The sequence below is a fragment of the Coenobita brevimanus genome, chromosome 77, assembly GCF_032717465.1.
Source record: "Coenobita brevimanus isolate Jiangsu-jjx chromosome 77, ASM3271746v2, whole genome shotgun sequence".
Classification (NCBI taxonomy): Eukaryota; Metazoa; Arthropoda; class Malacostraca; order Decapoda; family Coenobitidae; genus Coenobita; species Coenobita brevimanus.
Window position 1 is genome coordinate 4,031,904 of NC_137030.1, and position 24,000 is coordinate 4,055,903.

The 24,000-nt window shown below is 43.0% G+C and overlaps 2 protein-coding genes across 3 annotated transcripts in view; one reads left to right on the forward strand and one right to left on the reverse strand.

Moving 5' to 3' along the window:
* LOC145408529 (uncharacterized) overlaps nt 1-24,000 on the reverse strand; it is a 229,125-nt gene that overhangs the window by 53,718 nt on the left and 151,407 nt on the right. The gene's annotated exons all lie outside the window — the stretch shown is intronic.
* On the forward strand, nt 7,216-20,408 carry LOC145408390 (uncharacterized). The gene is made up of 3 exons (XM_080279117.1): nt 7,216-7,251; nt 13,699-13,875; nt 14,939-20,408. Exons 2-3 carry the CDS (start codon nt 13,768-13,770, stop codon nt 19,217-19,219), a joined length of 4,389 nt encoding a protein of 1,462 aa, XP_080135243.1. The 5' UTR covers nt 7,216-7,251; nt 13,699-13,767; the 3' UTR covers nt 19,220-20,408.

Here is a 24,000-nt window from a genome sequence, read left to right on the forward strand (position 1 = left end):
GAAGAAGGAGGGAGGGAATGAGGAAGAGAGGGAAGAAGGAGGGAGGGAATGAGGAAGGGAGGGAAGAAGGAGGGAGGGAATGAGGAAGGGAGGGAAGAAGGAGGGAGGGAATGAGGAATGGAGGGAAGAAGGAGGGAGGGAATGAGGAAGGGAGGGAATGAGGAATGGAGGGAAGAAGGAGGGAGGGAAGGAGGAAAGAAGGAAGGAGTGTAGAGATTCCCGGGCTTAAAAGAGATTCAAATATCTCGAATTCTCTCTCTCTCTCTCTCTCTCTCTCTCTCTTACCACCATCCACCACAGCTATGCACCACCATCTTCAGGTACCGCGCTACAACCACAACTACCTATACTACCACTATTCTTAACAACCAATATTCTCAATTATCACCACTACTATTACTACTACTACTACTGCAACTACCACATCAATACTACTTTTGCTACTGCTGCTGCTGCCACTACTACTGCTACCGCTATTATTATTACTACCACTATCATCACTACCAATACTATTACTACTATCACCACCACCAATACTAGTCTACTACTACTATCACCACCGCCAATACTACTACTATTTCTACCACCACCAATACTACTACAAATGCTAGTAACCAATACTACCACAACTACAACCAACCGCCCCTACTATCGCAACCACACAAGCTTCACTAACTTCAACTACCACCACAACCACCATCAAAATCACTACCACCACAGCTACCACTACTTAACCACAACTACCACAACCACACAGCTTCTTTAAGTACTCCTAATTTTCTTTATTATTTTCAATTAACATTTAAAATTAACATAAAATAATAAACATTTCCCTTACACTTCCCAATTTGAAAGAGAGAGAGAGAGAGAGAGAGAGAGAGAGAGAGAGAGAGAGAGAGAGAGAGAGAGAGAGAGAGAGAGAGAGAGACGGAGGGCAAGGTCATATGGGAGAAAAGAAATAAGGGGGAGGAGGGGATGAAGGCGGGAGGGGGGGAGAGATATATGGGAGGGAAGGGGGCCAAAAAGGGAGGAAAAATGAGAGAGAGAGAGAGAGAGAGAGAGAGAGAGAGAGAGAGAGAGAAATGAAAAGAGGGCTTGGGCGGAGAGACAGGCAGACAGATGGATAGATAATGGCGGAGAGAGAGAGAGAGAAAGAGAGAGAGAGAGAGGGGGGGGGATTATGCAACAGGGAGGGGAAGGCTTGGCAGAGCGAGGTGTGAAGAGGGGAAAGAGGGAGGGGGAGGGAGAGACAGATAAAAGAGGGAGAGGAAAGAATGGAAGGGAGGGAGGGAGTGTGAGAGACGGGAATGATAAGGACCTATCTATATTATTATCTCTCTCTCTCTCTCTCTCTCTCTCTCTCTCTCTCTCTCTCATCCCCTCATTTTCCCCTCCATCTTCCTCCATCGCCCCACCCCCCACCCCACTCTCTCTCTCTCTCTCTCTCTCTCTCTCTCTCTCTCTCTCTCTCAGATGATGTCATACTTCCATTTCTAGGCGACCCTCCCTCCTGCTTCCTTTTAATGAGCATCTGACGCCATACTGGTTGTTGTGGTAGATTGTGGTAGTTGTGGTAGCTGTAGACTGTGGTAGATGGTGGTAGCTGTGGAAGCTGTAGATTGTCGTAGATGGTGGTGGCTGTGGTAGATGGTGGTAGTTGTGGTAGATGGTGGTGGTGGTAGATATTGGTGGCTGAGGCATATGGTAGTTGGTGGTATATGGAAGTAGTTGTGGTATATGGTGGTAGCTGTGGGAATGAAGATAGTTGTGGTGGATGGTGGTAGCTGTGGTAGTGACTGGTTGCCTTGGTGCTGGTATGGTAGATGGTGGTAGTTGTGGTAGTGACAATGCTTGTGGTACTGGTGATGGTGGCAGTGTGGTAGTGTTGGTGGTAGTTGTGGTAGTGACAATGTTAGTGGTACTGGTGATGGTGACGGTGTGGTAGTGTTGGTGGTAGTTGTGGTAGTGACAATGTTAGTGGTACTGGTGATGGTGACGGTGTGGTAGTGTTGGTGGTAGTTGTGGTAGTGACAATGTTAGTGGTACTGGTGATGGTGACAGTGTGGTAGTGTTGGTGGTAGTTGTGGTTGATGGTAAATTAAAACTAAATTGAGTTTGCTGGGTAGGAGATGGAAGGAGGGAGAAAAGGAAGGAAAGAGGGTGAGAAAGGAGGAAGGAAGGAAGGGAGGAAGGAAAAAAGATGAAAAGGTAAAGAAGGAAAGATGGAAGGAAGGAAAAAATATGAAAAGGTATGGAAAGAAGGAAGGAAAAAAAATGAAAGGTAAGGGAGGAAGGAAGGAAGGAAAAGGGATGAAAAGGTGAGGAAGGAACGAACGAACGAAGGAAGGAAGAAGGGTGATATGGAAGGAAGGGAGGAAACAGGAGGAGAAACATGGATAGTGGAGAAATGAGAGAGAGAGAGAGAGAGAGAGAGAGAGAGAGAGAGAAATTAGTGAAGAGCAAGGGGAGACGAGAGAAAAATGTTGAGAGGGGGGAGAGAGGAAGGGGGAAGGGGTAGGTAAGGTATTTTGGTCATTGTAATCTTTGGAAGGCGAGAGATGTAAGTACCGTAAGTAAGTAGGTAGGTACGTAGGTAGGTATGAAGGTAGTGAGATGTGGAAGTGATGTAATTAAGTATAAGTTGACAGACAGATACAGATATAATAGATACATAAATATTCAGAAAGGCAGACATGTTGGTAGGTAGGCAGGCAGGTAAGTAGGTAATGAGGTAAGTAGGCGTCTAGGATGGTAGGTAATGGAACTGATAGGTTGTATGGTAAGAAGCTTGTGATAAATAGGTAACAGGTGGAGTAAGTAGGTAGGTAGGCTGGTAGGTGTGCTGACTGGAAAGCAGGTAAATAGGTTGACAGATAGGTAAATAGGGTAAATCGGAAGAAAAAAAAAAAAGATAGCAGACCGATAAAAAACTAGCTAGATGGATAGACTGAGTACACAAATAGACTGAGTACTTAAACAGACCGATAAACAGACTGGCAAATGGACAGATATTTAATGAACACATGTGGTTAGACAGAACGATATATATAAGCACCAGCAGAGACAAAATGGATGAGAATAATAAGACAGACAATGGATGAAAAAATAATGGATGAATAAAGCAAAATGTAAACGGATATGTGAATGTTACAGTAGATAAACAGATACAGAAAATATACATAGTTAAATGTAATAATAATAATAATAATAATAAATACAAGCTTCACGACCTATACTACGCCAAAAAAATAAGTTAAAATATAAAACAAAATAAAAAAGTGACCTCCATACATCACCCAGAGATATATGGGCCTGGGAAATAGACACCATCTTCATCTTGGCACCTTTGGAGGCTAAAAATACTAGAGCAAAGCGACAGTACAGCCTTAGGGCAAATAGCGTCGTATACCCTCTAAAAGGTCATAAAGAATGGGTAAGCACCACCGTTTTCTGTGACTAAAATGTAAACAGACGGGCATAGATGGGACGGAAAAAGGTGATATGAAAGTAAGTAAATAAAGGAAAAGGAAAAGTAAAATAAAGAATGGAACGCCAACGATTATTAGCCTATAAGAACAAAGGGGGGGGCAAATTTTTACAAGGGTTGGAGACATCGCAGAGTAATGTGGAGAAAAAAAAAAAAAAAAAAATTGTTCCTCACGGGTTTCGCTACGTGATTTTTCAGAGGAAGGAGTAAGACGTGAAGAATCTCTGAGGAAACCATCAAAAAATAGCTTTGCCCTTTACCGGTACTTTCTTTTTTTTTTACATCATACTTATTTGCATGTCTGAACGACGCCAGGAGACAAGAAAAAACACAGGGACGGAAGAAGATGAAAAGACTTTCAACACATAAAAAATGGAGTGTTAAAATGATAAATAAAAAAAGGCACTGAAAAAAAAAAATCCTTGTCGACAAAGCAAGAAGAAAGTCAAAAAACAAAAAATGAAGTAATGTAAAAGGCTGAAAAAAAAAAAAAATAAGCACCTTTAAAATGATGAAATATAAGAGTTGTCTGAATAAAGTAAGAGGAAGCTGCACGAATAATGTAAAAAAAAAAAAAAATAGAAGAGCAGGAAAAATGTAAGACTACGAGAATGAAAAGAAAGTAAGAATATGAAAAAAAGACAAATTACTGACTAGGAAAAAGGAAAAACTCCAGGAAAAAAGCTAACTTGTCCTTCTTTCCTCCCTGTCCTCCATCAAGGTTGTCAAATATTAGCAAGATGATCAGGTTGCAGGGAACTAGAGGATGGGGTGGGGGGCGTGGGAGTGTAAGTAGATAAGGATATGAATATAGGCAGACAGACATGGTGGGCTACATAGATGTGTAGATGTAGGAAGATGAGTACACACACACACCACGTGTGTGTGTGTGTGTGTGTGTGTGTGTGTGTACACGCGCGCGCGCGCAAAATAGGGTTACTATCTATCTGTAGCCAGACGGAATAATCCTGAGTTCGTTGTTTAACGGGGAAGGGCACTATGCCTCCGCCAACCCACTTGTTGACACGTAGGGAACACGTATGGTTGGTTATATAGTTACCACCCAGCACTGTAATTGGTTTCCTGGCTTGCAGGAAACCATGAGGCTTGTCACTCAAGGTAGAGCATACACAGATAAGAGGAAGAAGACAGGTTGATAAGCAAAAGAAAAAGGTCGACTGATAATAGATAAAAAGATGAACAGCTGCATAAGCACACAGATTAACAGACAGGTGGATAAGCTAACAAACACTGCAACAGTAAAGAAAAATAAACTTGCTAGCAAAGCACACAATAACTCAAGTCACTATCCACCCATCCAATTCCCCCTATTCCCCTTCCTGCTCCCTCCACTTTCAATAACCCACACCCCAACACCCACCAGCAAAACCGGATTGCATAATTTATCCGGACCTGATAACCGGATTAACCACAAAAGCTTGATACCACGTTCTCCTTTTCTTTCTTTCTTTCTTCCTCTTTTCTCGTTATATCCTATTTTATTTAGTTTAAGGCATATTTTCCAACAAGAACAGCTAAAGATCTGTAACCCTTTTCAGCTTAGGTGATAGCCAGGTGTGATGAGATGATAGAGTTGATCTGACTAGTAACCAAGGACACTAATCCTTACTTCACAACCAAAGTTCATAAAATAAAATAAAAAAAAATTTCATGCAATCTCGACGCAGTGTTCAAGTTTTAGAAGTGGCCCAATCCCGTCAGGTGAAAACAAACCCACCATTGAAAATGTATATTTTGGATTAATCCTTTCAATTCAGGGGATCCTTCTGACAGAGAGAGAGAGAGAGAGAGAGAGTTTTATATTTTGTTCTTGCACTCACCAGATGATCATATATATATATATATATATATATATATATATATATATATATATATATATATATATATATACTGCAGGGGTTAATGAAGGCTTTTGTTACTCCTCCAGTTCGAAAACGATAATAAATGAATGACTGAATGAGTAAAATTAAATACATTCCTGGGGTGATGAAGTTAGTCGTGGAATCCTAATACTGTCTACTGTCTTTCTTTACTTATTAATCTACGACTATATTTAATTGGGGGAGGTGGCGTCTGGCAGTGAAGGGGAGTTGATGGAGACATTTCAACTCTCTCTCTCTCTCTCAAACTCTTCCGTCCAAGGATATCACCCATATTATATTCATGCTCCCAGGAAAGGAATTAATCTAGCATAAAGGCGAAGATTTTTTTTTTTCCACTTTAACCTGGCCAAAATTTAACGTAGGTCAGTGGCAAGGAAAAAATAAAAACTACATCCTTTCCACAGCACTTCTACGTGATTAGCATTAAGCTTATTCTAGTGCTAATCTGTTGGTGTAGCTCGGCATGTAAGACGAAGAGATGTCAATTTTAGGCCAAGTTAGAGTGATATGAGTGCAGTAACGGGGTGAATGCATGATATATCTAATCATAACAGTAAAAATAATTGAGATAAAATTACACACACACACACACACACACACACACACACGCACACACACACACAGCGTCATCTCAAAGGGTTACGAGTGAAATCCAGCCAATACCTCTAAAACTTCGGGGTATTTATTCAGCTTATCCTTTCGGCATAACTATTACCTTCAACCCTAAAATTCCCTCCTCTTTAAAACGCCTTCCTAAAATACAACATTCCTTACATATCCCACAGTCGGGGTGAATAAATCTGCTGTAGATAAGAAGGAAAAAAAAAAAAAACCGTCTGAGCCAAGATGGAAGAGAGACGATATATCAAACCAGCCATACTGTTACGCTACGAAGGTGAAATTCTCAAAACCTGTGAGGGGAGTTCGTGATTATGCTGATGTCATTATTATTTATGATGATGATGATGATTATTATTATTATCATTATTAAAATCAGTAGTTACAGTAGTATACACATTTCTGGTGGATATAATTATATTACTCGTGTGTGTGTGTGTGTGTGTGTGTGTGCGTGAGAGAGAGAGAGAGAGAGAGAGAGAGAGAGAGAGAGAGAGAGAGAGAGAGAGAGAGAGAGAATGTAAGGAGGGAATAAAAAATAAAAACGGTAAAAGGTAAAAAAAAGAGATGACGAGGAGGAAAACTGGATGAAAAGAAAGAGGGGAAGAAGGGAATGAGGGGAGGAAGAGAAAAGGGGAAGGAAAGAAGAGATGGAAGAAGGAATGAGGAGATGGAAAGAGGAAGGAAGAGATAGAGGAAGGGAAGAAACGAGGATATGAAGAGGGGAAAGAAATTATGCGAGGAAATAAGAGAAGTTAGAAGTTCACGGAGGGAAAGAAAATGAGAAAGAGAGATGGGGAAAGGGAGGAATAAGAGGAGAAAAGGAGGAGGGGAAGAGAGAAATGAAGGAAGTGACGAGGAGAAGAAAGGAAGAAGAAAGGAAGAAAAGGGAGGAGGAAGAGGGGAAGGAGGTGAAGGGAAGGAGGAGAAGAAAGGAAGGGAAGGAGAAAAGGAATGAGTGTGAGAGGGATGGGAGGGAGGGACAAAAGAAAAAGGAAATAAAGGAAGGAGAAAGAAATGGAAAGGAGGAAAGGTAGGAATAGAATGCAAGACTGAGAATGGGAAGCGAGAAAGTGAGAGCAGGAGAGAGGAAGTGAGAGCATGATGGAGGGAGGGAAAGAAGGGAGAGAGGGAGGGAGAGGAGGGAGGGAGAGAGAAGTTATATATACTCCCTCCTTCCCTCCACCATGTTCACTACTCCTCTCCCCCACAAGCCGCCTACATCACCTCCAGTTTGAATCAGTGAGTGGAAAAAAATATAAATTTAAAAGTTGATACAAATACAATAGTCACCCTTTAATTATAGAAAACGGGCCATACATGAAATTTTGTATCAAAAAATTATATTATTTCGAGTGTATTTTAAGTAACTGAAATGTAATATTATTTTTTACTCGGTGAAAAACACTGGAAAAGATGTTGTTTACGGTAATTTGTGGGAATGATTGTAATGCTGGTAGTAGTGGTTAAGATAGTGGTAGTTGTGGTAGCAGTTGCAGTAATGGTGGTTGTGGCAATGGTGGTGGTAGTAGTGGTGGTCGTGGTAATGGTGGAGGTAATTGTGGTCGTGGTGATTATAAATGATGGTAGTTGTGGTGATGATATCGATGTTGGTAATGAAGATGGTGGTTGTGGAGATAGCAATGTTGGTAGTGATGCCAGAGGTAGACAAAAATAGAGCCTATGATGGTGGTAGTAAGAGTGACTTTCTTATTTATTTGCATATTAACTCTCTCTCTCTCTCTCTCTATATATATATATATATATATATATATGATAATATGGGTGACTCGAATTCATATTTACTTGTATATTAACTCTCTCTCTCTCTCTCTCTCTCTCTCTCTCTCTCTCATAATAATAATAATAACGGTGACATTTATTTGTATATTCTCTCTCTCTCTCTCTCTCTCTCTCTCTCGTGTCACCTTACCCCTCACCAGAACCCAACCTGGAACTAAGACCCAGTCCTCCCACCCATGACTCTCGTGTTATATAACAAAACGAGACACACGAGGCCAGCCAGAGCATAACACTTGGTAACAAAATATCAGGGGGTAGTAACGTAACCAAACTGACGACGTTCATCTCAGTATGCTCTCTCTCTCTCTCTCTCCACACACACACACACACACACACACACACACACACACACACTCCCCTATACACACATTACGTTCAACAGATAGTGTATAACCTCTTGACTACGCTTAAATCATTACGCAATTCATTCTTCGCAGCATCAGATCATAGTTAGTTCAGGCGACACCTTTTGCAGTCAAGTTAGACCATCTTCATTAACCTCCACACTTCGAGAGGTCTCAGGTAGGCTAAATATACACCTGGTGAGAAAATAATCGCCATCATAGTGAATGCGTTAATGGAGGCTGCTTCTCTCCTCTTCACAGATATCCTATTTATAAACATGAAGTTCGATATGTTATGATGGTAGGTCCGTTTTAATTAAGGCTGTACATTAATTCTGTATAGTTAATGAACACACACACACACACACACACACACACACACACACACACACACACACCATTCGTTATCTTTCCAACACACTCCTTACATGCACAAGTTTGTTACGTGTGGATGCAAAATAATCGCGCTCCCATATCGCATCAGAGAAAACGTAATCGAGCGGTGCCAGGGTCGAGGGTAAACTATCGTATTGTACACATCTCCAGGCTTAATTTTCAAGGCTCCGAAAACTTTATGGTGACGATGGCCTTTATTTCAGCATGAGAGAGAGAGAGGGAGAGAGAGAGAGAGAGAGAGAGAGAGAGAGACGCAGAGGAATGCTAAGCGGGGAACAGATTAAAATAGAACGGAACTTAACTCTGCCAAACTAAATCATATCATCTGGAGGTGACAAGAAAGACATCGCTGTATTGGGAAAGTTAACTGAGAATGTGGTTAAATTTTTCTTATTATATCTCCTCAAATAAACTAAAATCGTCTGGCAGTTTACAATAAAAAAAATAAAAACAAAAATAAAGGAAAGCAGATATAAAAATGAGAGAGAGAGAGAGAGAGAGAGAGAGAGAGAGAGAGTAGGAAGAGAGTAGGGGGTAGGGATCCTAACAGTAATAACTCGCCATCCACGCCACCCCTCTAAATAAACAAAACATAGGCTACCCGTTGAGCTTATCGTCCACCAATACCCACATACCTACCTTGACTCTCCGAATAAATTGCAGGTAGCAGGAAAAATGTTAGGAATTCTTGGTTTTAATCGAGTTACTGAAGTGGTAATATCTCTCTCTCACACACACACACACACACACACACACACACACACACACACACACACACACACACACACCAAAGTTCAGGTCGCTCACATTTTGAAATGGTTACTAGCGACCAAGCCTTAAGGACAGCATCGGCAATCCAAAGTCAAATGATACAGTTGGATGTAGCAAGAATATATGTTAACTCTTCAACATGCCAGGGTTTCACTACGTAAACTGTACTGAAAATGTGGTATATATGTCACTTTGTTAAGCTGTACTCACACAAGACCAACTGCAGTATTGATGGGTACGATATTAAACAGTGAAAATTACAAGCTACCGCCACTTTACTGAGACTAGTTTTATCATAGTGAGACTCGTTTTATGATACGAATGTCAACAAAGCACAGAGAGGCTCGCAAACTACCAACCTAACTTTACTAAACGAACGAAATCTCAATGCCACACAAAATCTACTCTTCAACCTTGAATTTTTACACCGATACATATTTCCGAGATATATTCACAACTATAGCCTTGATTTTGTACTATATACGACCCTATATATATTCAGTAGGAGGTCAGGCTAGGTAAATTCAAGATTTTTCCCAACTACAGTGGAAGAAATACTTGGCAAGTATAGAAAGTGCTTTGCTGGCAGTGTATTTGTGGTGGTTCTTGAGGTGGTTGTGGTATGTGGTGCTGGTGGTAGTTGTGGTAGATGACTGCGTTGGTGATTGTGGTAGCTGTGGTAAATGGCTGTGGTAGTTGTAATAAATGGTTGTGTATGTGGTGGCTGCTGTAGTAAATGGTTGTGCATGTGGTGGCTGTTGTGGTACTTGTGGTATGTGATGGTGGAAGATGGCTGCCATACGTGGTGGTGATAGTTGTGGTAAATGGCTATGTGGTGGTGGTAGCTCTGGTAGATGGCTGTGTATGTGGTGGAGATATTGTTGTAGACAATGTAGATGGTTGTGGTATGTGACGGTGATAGCTGTGGTAGATGGTTATGTATGTGGTGGAGTAACTGTGGTTGATGTTTGTGGTATGCAGCTATGGTAGATGGTTGTGTATATCGTGATGGCAGCTGTGGAAGATGGTTGTAGTATGTGGTAGTAGTAAATCTGGTATATAACTGTGTATGTGTTGGTGGTAGCTGTGGCAGAAGGTTGTGGTATGCCACGGTGGTAGTTGTGGTAGATGGCTGTGTATGTGGTGGTGCTGGTGATGGCAGGTAGTTGTAGTGTGGTATATGGCTGTGTATGTAGGTATACAGTAGTAGATTTTTTTGGTATGTGGTGGTGGTAGTTGTGGTAGTGTAGGGCTGTATGTATTAGCTGGGGGAAGAAATACTGTGGATACGATGATATATATAGATAGATAGATAGATAGATAGATAGATTGATAGATAGATAGATAGATATACACACACACGAGTGAAACTGGTTATGTATGTAATGATACAGGTGTTCGGGGCTACTAAGTGTTAAGGAAAAAACTGTACTCTCCTCATGCCTGGATTTTCCTTCTGTTCTCTAGCCTTGTGAGTGCTAATGTGTAGACCTACTGAGGGAACAATTGTAGTAGTAGTAGTAGTAGTAGCAGTAGTAGTAGTAGTAGTAGCAGTACTAGTAGTAGTATAACTAAGGATAATGGTAAGCTAACAAACGAGAAGTAATGAGGAAAAGTGGTAATGGCAGTAGTAATGGTATAGCCTAAGGGTAACGGCTGTTTCCATGGTAGTAGTAATGGTAGAGGCTAAGAGTAATGGTAGCTTTCATGGTTGTAGTAATGGTAGAGGCTTAGGGTAATGGTAGTGCTAATGGTAGAGGTTGAGGGGCATGGCAGGGTGGGTTGAATGCTTGAGTGTACAGAAATAGGAGTGCCGCCGAGTGTGTGTGTGTGTGTGTGTGTGTGTGTGTGTGTGTGTGTGTGTGTGTGTGTGTGTGTGTGTGTGTGTGTGTGTGTGTGTGTGTTAGTCCTGGCACCACCCTCTCTCTCTCTCTCTTTCCACTTTTCTTGGCTTCCCTCACCTTCTCCTTCTTCTTTTTTCTTCTCTCACTCTCCATCCTAACATTTTCCTCTTTACTCTCCCATTCTCCTTCCTCCTCCTCTCTTTCCTTTCATTCAGATTTTTCTCCTTCCCTCTACCCTTCCTCTCCCCTCCTTCCCTTTACTCCCTCTCCTCTCATTTCCCTCTTCCCCTTTCCCCTCTTCCCCTTTCCGTCCACACATTTTCCTCTTATTCTCTCCTCTCCTTCTTCCCCCTCCTTTCCTCTCATTCTCTTTTCCTCTTCCTCCCATTCCCCTCGTCTCTCCCTTCACTCCTCCCCCTCTTTTTCACCCCTCGCCCGCCTCACCCCGGCCAGAGCCAAGGGTGAGGTGCCTTGGTGCTATTTTCTGCCCTCGCCCGCCAGTCCTCCAAATAACACCTTTACACGTGCACCCAAGCTTAAGACTTATTTGTGTACATTTCAGAGTCATCATCAACATCAATATCATCATCATCATCACCACCAACAACAACACCAAAACCACCACCACCACCACCACCATCATCATCATAATCACCACCACCATCATCATCATAATCACCACCACCATCAAAACCACCACCACCACCACCATCAAAACCACCACCACCACCACCATCAACACCACCACCACCACCACCACTCATCATCATCACCACCAACACCACCACCACCCATCATCATCATAATCATCATCGCAACCCATCATCATCACCATCACCATCATCTTCACCTTGTTTCAAAATATAGCCACATCGACGCACATTTTCCTCCTCCTCCTCCTCCTCTCATTAGCTCTCATCATCATCATCATCACCACCAGCACCACCACCATCATCACAAAAGAGGACTTCTCTCATTTGTGTAGGAAAGAGAAACACTAAAGACTGTACACAATGCTGGGAGAGGAATGTCGGTAAACTTATGCTCGTGGATGCACATTTCCACAAAAAGACAGGAGAAAATTACACCGTGACCAACCAAAATTGCATTGAAACACCAACACTTTATCAAAACGCATTTTCATTCACGTGTATTTTCACAAGATGCGCAAAACTACACTGTAATGTACAAAACGATGAATATTTACGCACATTTCCAATAAAAAAACATATAGTCCCCTAAGCTATAAACTTCCAAAGCCTACAGTCATGGGCAAAATTATCAGTTTCTATTAATTTCTACTACCAAAACGTAAGCTGCAATATCGAAAGGGTTTAATATTTTCAGATAACGTTGTCTTAAAAAATATTTCGCTGTGATCAAGTTCGTTTCCTTAAATATTTTTAAATCTTCCATTTGTTTGAGCCACCCGTAGCACCCGACTTGTTTACATTCGTTTTCTATTTCATATCCGTTCTCTTATTCACTTTCAGGGGTAACGCAAATAATTTTCACTACGTTAAGACAAATGAAAGTATTCATAAATTATTCCGTGTTAATGAGGCAATAAATAAGGATAAAATTGCATACATTTTGAATTAACACTCAATCCTTTCCTCCGTTACTTCACTCATTCTCTCTCTCTCTCTCTCTCAATCCTTTTCTCACAAGTTCACTCCCCGCGTCCCCCACCGCTCTCTCTCTCTCTCTCTCTCCTGTGCAAGCAACAAGTGAGCCTGTTTTAAAGGTGCATGGCTGGTGTGCATGACAGAGAGAGAGAGAGAGAGAGAGAGAGAGAGAGAGAGAGAGAGAGAGAGAGAGACCTTTTCCTTTGCATAACTCAACTTAGCTCAGTACTCCTCACTCAATCTTCCCCCTTCTTACAACCTTCAGTATTTCAAGAGGATTATAAAGCACCCTCGTATGGATGGACTCTGATAATTTAGATTCTAATACAATAAATCCCTCTAAAGATTTCCAGAAGGCAATCTAACTCTACTGTACACAGATACCTTTCGTGAGTGACAATAGGTAAGAGGAAAATGGCAAGTATTTACTAAGGAATGAAGGGCCCCTCCCCCCCAAAAAAAAGGGAGGGGGGAATTTCAGACATCAATAACATCAAAAAGACATCAATAAACACTTCTAAATCTAATATGATGCCAGGTTCCATAAATAGGAAGAAGATTAGGGGAGTAAAATAGGCTCCATAAACAGGAAGACGAAGGGAGTAAAACAGAATTCATACACTAGGAGACGAAGAATATCAGAAGTAAAATAAAATCCACAAATAGGAAGAGGACCAAGAAGAAGGCGAAGAAGATTAAGAGTAAAATAGACTCCATAAATACAAAGAAGACGATGAAGATTAAAAGCAAAATAAATCAATAAACTGGAAGAAAAAGATTACAAAAATATAATAGAACCCAAAAAGAGGAAGAGGATGAAGAAGTATATTAAGAGCGTGTCAACTAAGAACTAAAACCAGCTGAAACCCAACTTAAACACTAATACCACACATTTGTCCACAGAATACCAGCGGCCACACAGACCTCAACAGCTTCATTTCCCGAGAGTAACACAAGAGACAAGACAGCAAGATGGTGAGCGTTCAGAAGAGGGGTATGGGTACGTGGCTGGCCTTCGAGAACGGCCTGGAGGAGTACAAGTTGAGCCAGCTGAAGAAGGAATGGTGGTGGAATGTTACGGTGAGATGTTAGCCTCATGTGTATAGTTAACCAAAAAAGTATCAGTCCTCTTACCGCACGAATAATTTTGAAACACGGACCAAGTACTGAGATGTATGGGCCACCCTTTAACTGTACGTGTATATACTGTTCATTTTATTACAACAAAAAACTGCATAAACTTTCACATATTAGGTGCTATACTCTTTGAGGCACCAGGTATTATTCATGTGTGTCTCCAGAACTCACTCATTTTCTCTTTTTTTCACCTCTTCTGCTGACTGTACACTTAACCTTATTCATATTAATGCACAATAAACTTGGGATTACTATGAGGAAGAACATCCATATATTCGCACAAGTAAATATTAAACACTCTTGGACTTGAAAGACTAAACGAGTCTACTTAAAGGCCAAACACTGAAGGGTAAATTATTCTCAGGATCAGTATACCGAAGCCTAAAAAACGATAAAGATGTCTGTAGTCATATCAATATTAAGTATTTTTTCTTCTTACATTTCTATACCTAAAAATCGTCTACAGATGGCAACAAGACCGGACCAACTCAACTCACTGCCCTTCTTATCTCTGCAATCTCGGGTCGTTTACCTCCTCAAATACAAACTGGAATCCTTGTTCATTCAGTTTTTTTTTTTTTTTACTCCCAATTTCTTTCTCGATAGGAATGCCAGTTACAAAAAAAAGGGGAGGGGAGGCATTTTCCTCTAACCCAAAAATCCATATATCGCGAAATGGCAGCAGTGTCGCCTTTGAACTTCCATTTTTCATCCAACATCTTTTCTTTTAGCCCGAGTCTCAAAACAATATTCTGGTACGGGTAGGAAGCTGACTAACACCTCTTCCTTACCGGTTTATTTCTGATTCGGCTCCGTTCCTATATTCTTGTGTGATATACGAGCAATCTATGTCCACATTTAAAAAGATGTAAGAAGCAAAAATGAGGATATTAATGAATGGTTTGGAAAATAAATCGTTACGGAAGAGGTGTTAGGGAGACGAGATTACAGGCCTTTGTTTCTTTCTCTCCTGGATGCAAATAATCAAGGTCTTTTTCTTTCTCAGCCGGAAAAGCCGTTCCTGACGAAGAAGCAGCGTCACCTGGTTAAACTAGGGAAACTTAAGGTGAAGCCGTTTGTTATGAAGCCCCTCGAGGAGTACTTCAAGCCGCTACTGAAGACAGGAAAGAAGCCTAAGGGGACGAAGAAGGAGAAGAAGCCCAAGGAAGAGAAGGAGAAGAAGGAGAAGAAACCCAAGGAGAAAAAGGAGAAGAAGCCCAAGGAAGAGAAGGAAATTAAGGAGGAGAAGCCCAAGGAAGAGATGGAGAAGGAGGAGAAGACGCCCAAGGAGAAGAAGGAGAAGAAACCCAAGGAGAAGAAGGAGGAGAAACCCGAGGAAGAGAAGAAGAAGGAAAAGAAGCCCAAGGAGAAAAAGGAGAAGAAGCCTAAGGATGAGAAGGAGATAAAGGAAGAGAAGCCCAAAGAAGAGAAGGAAAAGAAGGAGAAGAAGCCCAAGGAAGAGAAGGAGAAGAAGGAGGAGAAGCCCAAGGAAGAGAAGAAATTGGAGAAAAAGCCCAAAGAGAAGAAGGAGAAGCCCAAGGAGGAGAAGAAGGAGAAGAAAGAAGAGAAGAAAGAGGACAAGAAAGAGGAGACGGAGAAGAAAGTAGAGACGGAGAAGAAAGAGGAGAAGAAAGAGAAGAAGGAGGAGAAGAAAGAGGAAAAGAAAGAGGACAAGAAAGAGGAGACGGAGAAGAAAGAGGAAGCTAAGACTGAGCAGGCTGAAGGAGTGAAAGTGGAGCCAGCAAAACCCAAGGAGGGTAAGAAAAAGGAAGCTAAAGGAAAGGAAGCTAAGGCAAAGGAAGCTAAACCTGTGGCAGCTAAAGGAAAGGACGCTAAGGCAAAGGAAGCTAAACAAAAGGACGCGAAACCCGATGCGGCTAAGCCTGAGGAAGCTAAACCACAGGAAGCTAAGCCTGAGGAAGCTAAACCACAGGAAGCTAAGCCTGGGGAAGCTAAACCACAGGAAGCTAAGCCTGAGGAAGCTAAACCACAGGAAGCTACGCCTGAGGAAGCTAAACCACAGGAAGCTAAGCCTGAGGAAGCTAAACCACAGGAGGCTAAGCCTGAGGAAGCTAAACCACAAGAAGCTAAGCCTGAGGAAGCTAAACCACAGGAAGCTAAGCCTGAGGAAGCTAAACCACAGGAAGCTAAGCCTGAGGAAGCTAAACCACAGGAAGCGAAGCCTGACGAAGCTAAACCACAGGAAGCGAAGCCTGAGGAAGCTAAACCACAGGAAGCTAAGCCTGAGGAAGCTAAACCACAAGAAGCTAAGCCTGAAGATGCTAAACCACAAGAAGCTAAGTCTGACGCAGCAAAGCCTGAGGAAGCTAAACCACAGGAAGCTAAGCCTGAAGCTAAACCCGAAGCTAAGCCTGAAGAAGCTAAGCCACAGGAAATATCGCCTGAAGAAGCTAAACCACAAGAAGCTAAGCCTGAGGCTGCTCCGACACAAGTCAAACCACAGGAAGCTAAACCTGAAGAAGCTAAAGCCGAAGTTAAACCGGAAACTACACCCGAACAAGCTAAGGAAAGCAAACCCGAGAAAGCTAAGGATAGCAAATCCGAGGGAGGTAAAGGTAAGGATAAGAAGAAGGATGGACAGAAAGGCAAAGAGGGGAAGCATGATAAGGCTAAAGACTCAAAGAAAGACCAGGCAAAGTCAAAAGAGGGCAAGAAGGAGGCACAGAAAGCCAAGGACGCCAAGCCAGAAGCCCCAGCGCCTGCCAAGCCAGAGGAGACCAAGGCTGAACCTCCCAAGCCAGCGGAAACCAAATCTGAGGAACCCATGCCCGAGCCTCCCAAGACAGAGGAGTCTAAGCCAGAACCTCCTAAGCCACAAGAGTCTACGTCAGAGCCTCCCAAGCCACAGGAAGCTAAACCAGAGCCTCCCAAGCCACAAGAGACCACACCAGCTCCACTAAAACCAGAGGAAACGAAGCCTGAAGCTCAAAAACCACAAGAGACTAAACCAGGGCCTCCTAAGCCAGAAGAAGCAAAGCCTGAGGCTCCCAAGCCACAAGAAGCCACACCGGAGCCTCCCAAACCAGCAGAAGCAAAACCACAAGAGCCTCCAAAACAACAGGAAGTCCAGCCTGAGCCTCCTAAGCCACAGGAAGCGCAGCCTGAACCTCCCAAGCCAGAGGAGAAGCCAGCGCCTCCACAAGAACCCAAAGTTGAGCCTCCAAAGCCAGAGGAGGCCAAACCAGCACCCCCAGCGGCTCAAGAAAAGCAGTTAGAACCTCCGAAGCCACAAGAGGCCCCTAAGCCAGAGGACGCCAAGCCTGAGCCTCCAAAGCCAGAGGAAGCCAGGCCAGAGACGCCCAAACAAGAGGCAGGCAAGGGCAAAAAGCAGAAAGGCAAGGGAGGCAAACATGGCAAAGAGGACAAGGGTAAGGGCGAGCAGCACAAAGGTAAGGGTGGCAAACAGGAAGCACGCAAGACACCAGAACCTCCAAAGGCACAGGCTCCTGAAGCTCAAAAGGCAGAGCCACCTAAAGAGGCCCCTAAAGTGGAAGCTCCAAAGGAAGAGGCTCCCAAGCCAGAGCCACTTACTGCTGAGGCTTCTAAAGAAGAACCACCCAAACCAGAAGCTCCCACGGCAGAACCACCACAGACAGAACCACCCAAAGAGGAGGCTCCGAAGGCAGAAGCTCCTAAGACTGAACCACCGAAGGCCGAGGCTCCTACGACTGAGGCTCCTAATACAGAACCAACTAAAGTAGAGCCTCCCAAAGCAGACACTCCCAAGGCTGAACCACCCAAACAAGAGGCTCCTCAAGCTGAACCACCCAAACAAGAGGCTCCCAAGACTGAACCTCTCAAAGAAGAGGCTCCCAAGGCAGAACCACCCAAACAAGAGGCTCCCAAGGCTGAACCTCCCAAACAAGAGGCTCTCAAGGCTGAACCTCCCAAACAAGAGGCTCCCAAGGCAGAACCACCCAAACAAGAGGCTCCCAAGGCTGAACCACCCAAACAAGAGGCTCCCAAGGCTGAACCTCCCAAACAAGAGGCTCCCCAAGCTGAACCACCAAAACAAGAGGCTCTCAAGGCTGAACCACCCAAACAAGAGGCTCCCCAAGCTGAACCACCCAAACAAGAGGCTCCCACGGTTGAACCACCCAAAGCAGAGGCTCCCAAGTCTGAATCACCCAAACAAGAGGCTTCCACGGCTGAACCACCCAAAGCAGAGGCTCCTAAGGCTGAACCTCCCAAACAAGAGGCTCCTAAGGCTGAACCTCCCAAACAAGAGGCTCCCAAGACTGAACCTCCCAAACAAGAGGCTCCCAAGACTGAACCTCCCAAACAAGAGGCTCCCAAGGCAGATGCAGCTAAGCCAGAAGGCCAACTGATAGGCAGTCTTCCAGGGCTGTCCCCCATCCCCGCCCCCGCCCCCATCACCACGCCCACAGTGGCTATGGGTGTCGTCCCCGCCCTCGACCCCGCCCTCGCCGCACCTCTGGCCGCACCCAAGCCACCCACCGTCCCCGCCGCACCACGTTTCGCATCCACCTTCGTGCCACCCTTAGGCCCGGCCCTCGCCTCCGCCCTGCCAACATCTCCCCTCATGGAATCCCCCCCACAGGACCCACCCTCGCCCACCCTCATGAACCTCAGAGTACAAATGGGACCAAACTCAACTAAACCCACTAGTCCATCCACCCAAGCCATCCCACCCTTCCTGCCCACCCAACCCCTTCCACCCACACAACCCAGCCCACCCACACAGCCCCTATCCCCCATCCAACCCCTCCCATCCACCCAACCCTCCCCACCCACCCAGTTTCTCCCACCCACTGCACAGCAACCATTCGGCTCACCCACACAGCCATTTCTCAGTCAACCTTCTCCACCCACTCAACCCAGCCCACTAGCCCAACCTTTCCAGCCCACTCCAACTCCACTCGGCCAGACCATTCGACTTAGTCAGCCCTCACCACTCGCTCCTCTAGCCAAGCCCTTCCTGCCCTCTCAGCCCACTCCACTTGGCCAAACTATACAATCCACTCAACCCTCTCCATTCGCCCAGCCGTTCCAGCCCACTCCACTTGGCCAGACTCTCCCACCCTCTCCACTAGCCCGGCCCTTCCAGCCCTCTCAACTCAGTCCACTTGCTCCACTAGCCCAGCCCTTTCAGCCCACTCCACTAGGCCAAACTCTTCCACCTAGCCAGCCCACTCCACCCTCTCCACTAGCCCAACCCTTCCAGCCCACTCTACCAGCCCAGCAGACCACTCCATCTCAGCCCGCTCCACCTCAAAGCCAAGCTAATGGTCAGGTGAAGCAGTGACCTGACTCGGGAACACATACGTGGACTGACTATGACGACCACAAGACTGACTCAATAAACAATGTACTGCAACTCTGACAATGACTATACTCCTTTCACTCTAACTTGGTCTAAAATCGCCATCCCTCTTTCGTGAATGCTGAGTTGTGGGAATAGATTAAAGCTAAATTACGATGCTGGTCACGAAGAAGCGCTATGGAAAGGATACAGTCATGGTACTGCCCTGTTCTGCCACTGACCTACCTAAAATAAGCTGCAAATGGGGGAAAATCTGGCCCAAGTTATGGTTAAAGTACTATTGCAACAGATGCTGAATGACACAAGACTATGGCTACTACGGAACTGACTATGACTACTACTACAGAATTAACAATGACTGACTACCACACAATTAACTCGGACAGGACTACCGGTACCATAAACAAGCACTATATCAAAATCAACTTTGAATGACACAAACCACCATAATGTTAACTTCAAATGACACAAACTATCATAAAATTACCTCTGAATGACACAACACACCTAATGACCACCACACAATTACCTAAAAGACACCAGACTGCCAGAGAAAGACCTTTGACGATTTAGACACATTACTTAACAACCAAATAAAAAAATACGACAAAGCACCTGACAGGAATAATTTTTTTTTTTTATTCAGAACAAATTATTTATGCTTCATGACTGTACTCTAACATTAACAAGGTATAAAACTGACTACTCTGGCCTTCAATGGCCTATAAGACACTAAATAAACCTTTCCATGTTTCACCTGACTAACTTTGACAGAACACCTGCTAAGTGATAAACAAAAGATGCTCACTATCGGTACCAAACATGTTCACAATTCTGGGTTTGCAAGTGAATTTCTCAACATTTCAAGAACTGACTGAATTACACCTAAGACACATAACAAAAGAGAGGCAACATCAAGACAACTTACTTCCCACCAAAACAACTTATTTCTTACCACCCAAACGACCAATCAGTTACATTTGAGTACCACCAGAATGTAACAATTATTTATCACATGTACAAAAAACATCCCTCCCTGATGAAGGTGTACATGTACTTCAAAACCCAATTAGTACAAACATTACACACAAAGACCTTTTATTCTCTACCACTCCTTTGTACGAGGAAATTTGATAATAAACGGACGCCCAAAACAAAATTCGAGTTTCATTACCCTTTTCAAAATAGTTGTAGGTATATTTTTGACCATTCTGATCTCTTCACTCCGATGACATTTCAGATTTTATTCCTGCTACTTTCAGACGATTATATTCAACTTAGGGGATATTTTTAAACCGAAAAGGGGGGATTAATGCCTTCACTATACCTCTTTCACCTTAACTTGGCCCAGAGCTTCGTTCTTTTGCAGCTTATTTCACAAGGCTCAGTGACAGATAGATATTGCTACAGCTCTACATCCTTTCCATAGCACTTATTCGTGACTAGCATCATATTCTGGTGTTCATCCATTGTTATAGGTGACCACTGAAGATGGAGAGATGTCAGTTTTAGACCAAATTAAAGGAAAACCAGTACAAGAGTCATTTCTCAAGCTAAATATAATCGTCTGAAGGTATCAATATTAAACCCCAAAAGACCACTGGACTGAAGAGAACAATTTTAGTTTCATTTCTACTGCTACCAATAAATACAGTATCTTGACTATTACACAAAAAATATCCATCAGGACACACACACACACACACACACACAGCTTAGAAAGTTATAATACCAGTCCCACCGACATTACGTACATAAACTAGATGTAAAAAAAAAAAGGGGGGGGGGGAAGGAACTCTAGGGGGAAAAAAAACGGTAGTAGCAAATACCTACGTGCATAAAAATGAGAGAGAGAGAGAGAGAGAGAGAGAGAGAGAGAGAGAGAGAGTGTTTCCAGCCACAACTGCAACTAAGCTGGTAACCCCTGACATAAACAAAAGGAGGGGGGCTGGAAGGGTGGGGGGGCAGGTCTAATGAGGCCTCTTGGCGCCTCACTGTCTGCACGCGATATAGATTGACACGTGTGCAACTTTGACACGTACACATGACGCTTGCTTCCATACCTACATATATATTCCTATCGTGTGTACCTTTTTCACATACACATGAGGCCTCCTTTTACACCTACAAGCCCTGAAATTCACGTACATACATAATTGTTACCGTGTGCACTTTCACGTACACACGATTCCTCCTTTCATACCTACATGCCCTGCAATTTACGTACATACATATTACTCCATTCATATTCCTACTGTGTGCACCTTCACCACGTACACGAGACCCCCTTTCATACCTACAAGTCCAGAAGTTCAAGTACATACATACATATACCTACACAGATAGTCCTACCGTGTGCACCTTTTCCGTGTACACATGACAGCTGGTTTACTGTACCTACATGCTCTAAATTTTACCTACATAACATATATTTCACCGAGCATACTTGGCTATATACACACTCTGACCTACATATGTGCACATTTTGAGCAAGGGCTGCTTTCTTACGCACATCCTCCTGATTTTACACCTACATAGTGACCATACCTACATAAGTACCATTTTTACCTACACGCCTGCCCTTCACACATACATACACATTCTGACCTACATGTGTGCACCTTTACCTTATTCTGTACATATTCAAACGTTCATATATACATACATACATACTCTGACATTTACTCATTCATACGTACATAATTATACATATTCCGAGCTTTATATGCATATAAATATTCTTCTCGTAGATACACATTCCTTCATTGCAACATATTTATAAATACACATGCACATACATACATACATATACATATTCTGCTTATACGTACACATTTTCAATCATACGTACATACATATTCATACATATCCCGACATTTATACGCACATAAATATTCCTCCTTACGTACATACGCATTCCTTCGTTGATACCTACCTACCTACCTACCTGCATACATACATACAAACATAAATACATACATACTTACCTACCTACCTACATACTGTACATACCTACCTACATACATACATACTTACCTACCTACCTACCTACATACATACATACATACCTACTTACCTACCCTTACCTTCATTCCTACGCACCTGAATTACCATAAGATAATAATGGGCTTACGCTGTGTGTTATTTTGACAGGCTACTATTTGTATGCTTGATAATACGTACATCACACACACACACACACACACACACACACACACACACACACACACACACACACACCACTCAAACATGCACACACACCACATTCACACACACACACCACACTCAAACATGCACACACACCACATTCACACACACACACACACACACACACACAGGTATTGATTCCGGTTGTATGTATGAATGGTTAATGCAGTGTGGTGCCAGCTGTAGCGGTATACATACATACATACACAAAACAGCACAAAAAAATTCCCTAACACACACACACACACACACACTCACACACACACACCAAAAGCACAAACACAAATTAGCCAAAAAGAACACAAATGAGAAAAAAACACAAATACGAAAAATTCCGAAGAAAAACACATGCACGCATAACACGAAAAAAAAAAAAAAATACACACACAAGCAAAGAAAAAAGCACCTCACACATAGGAAATTTTAAACTGTACACAAGCATATAAGAAAATCCTAGGAAGACAAGTGTATAAGCTAAAACTGAACACTAAACCGAATTGAAAAAAACACCACACACATATGCAAATAAAACACGTGAAAAACAGAGAGGTAGAAATAAAACAGAAAAACATACCGCTCTGTAAACGCCATGGCACATAGAAATGAGAAAAAAAACAATGAAAAACAGAAAACAAAAGTACAACTCAGAAAAAAGACAAACATACAGAAATGACAAATAAAAACGAGCACAAAAGCAGCAATACCCCCACCAATCCATCTCCCCTTGCACCTGACCCCCATAAATAAATAAATAAAGCCATATCCAACCACCTCTTGCACCTCAACCCTTATTATTATTATTCATTTTTATTATTATTTTTTGACGACTTACATATTTAACTACGACTACCGCCTGACGATTTTACCCACCAGGGGGACCTCTCGTGGCCCAAGGGGGTTTACACACCCAACTAAAAAAAAAAATAACAATAATGAAATGTCAGGAGTAGATGGCAAACGAATGAGAAACATGAATGATAAGGGAAGGGTGTAATGAGACAAAAACGTTCAACCATACATATTGGCAGGGAAACACACACACACACACACACACACACACACACACACACACACACACATACACACACACACACTCTCTCTCTCTCTCTCTTTCTTCTATAGTGCCTCTGACTTAATTTTCCTCATCTTCCCCCCCCCTCTCTCTCTCACACACACACACCACCGTCCCACCTCACCCCAGCAGAACCCAAGGTCGTGCGTGCCTAGCCAAAATAACGACCCTGCAGCACGACCTGACCTAATTCCACTAAACCCATGAAAAACACCGCCATATCGATTTTAAAGTACCCCCTCCATCTGGATCGGGTATTTATAAACCATCTTAGTCTCTCTTCACGATATGCAAGTTTATGCAGCAGTTACATTATTTATTTATTTATTATTATTTAGTAGTTGTAGTAGTCGTGGTGGTAGCAGTAGTAGTAGCAGACATCATTATTGCTATTATCGGAGGTTATGTATTCGCCCGTTTTTCTGTCTGTCCAAGATATAGCTCAAAAGATACTATCTTTTCCATAATAATGCTCTATATCCTT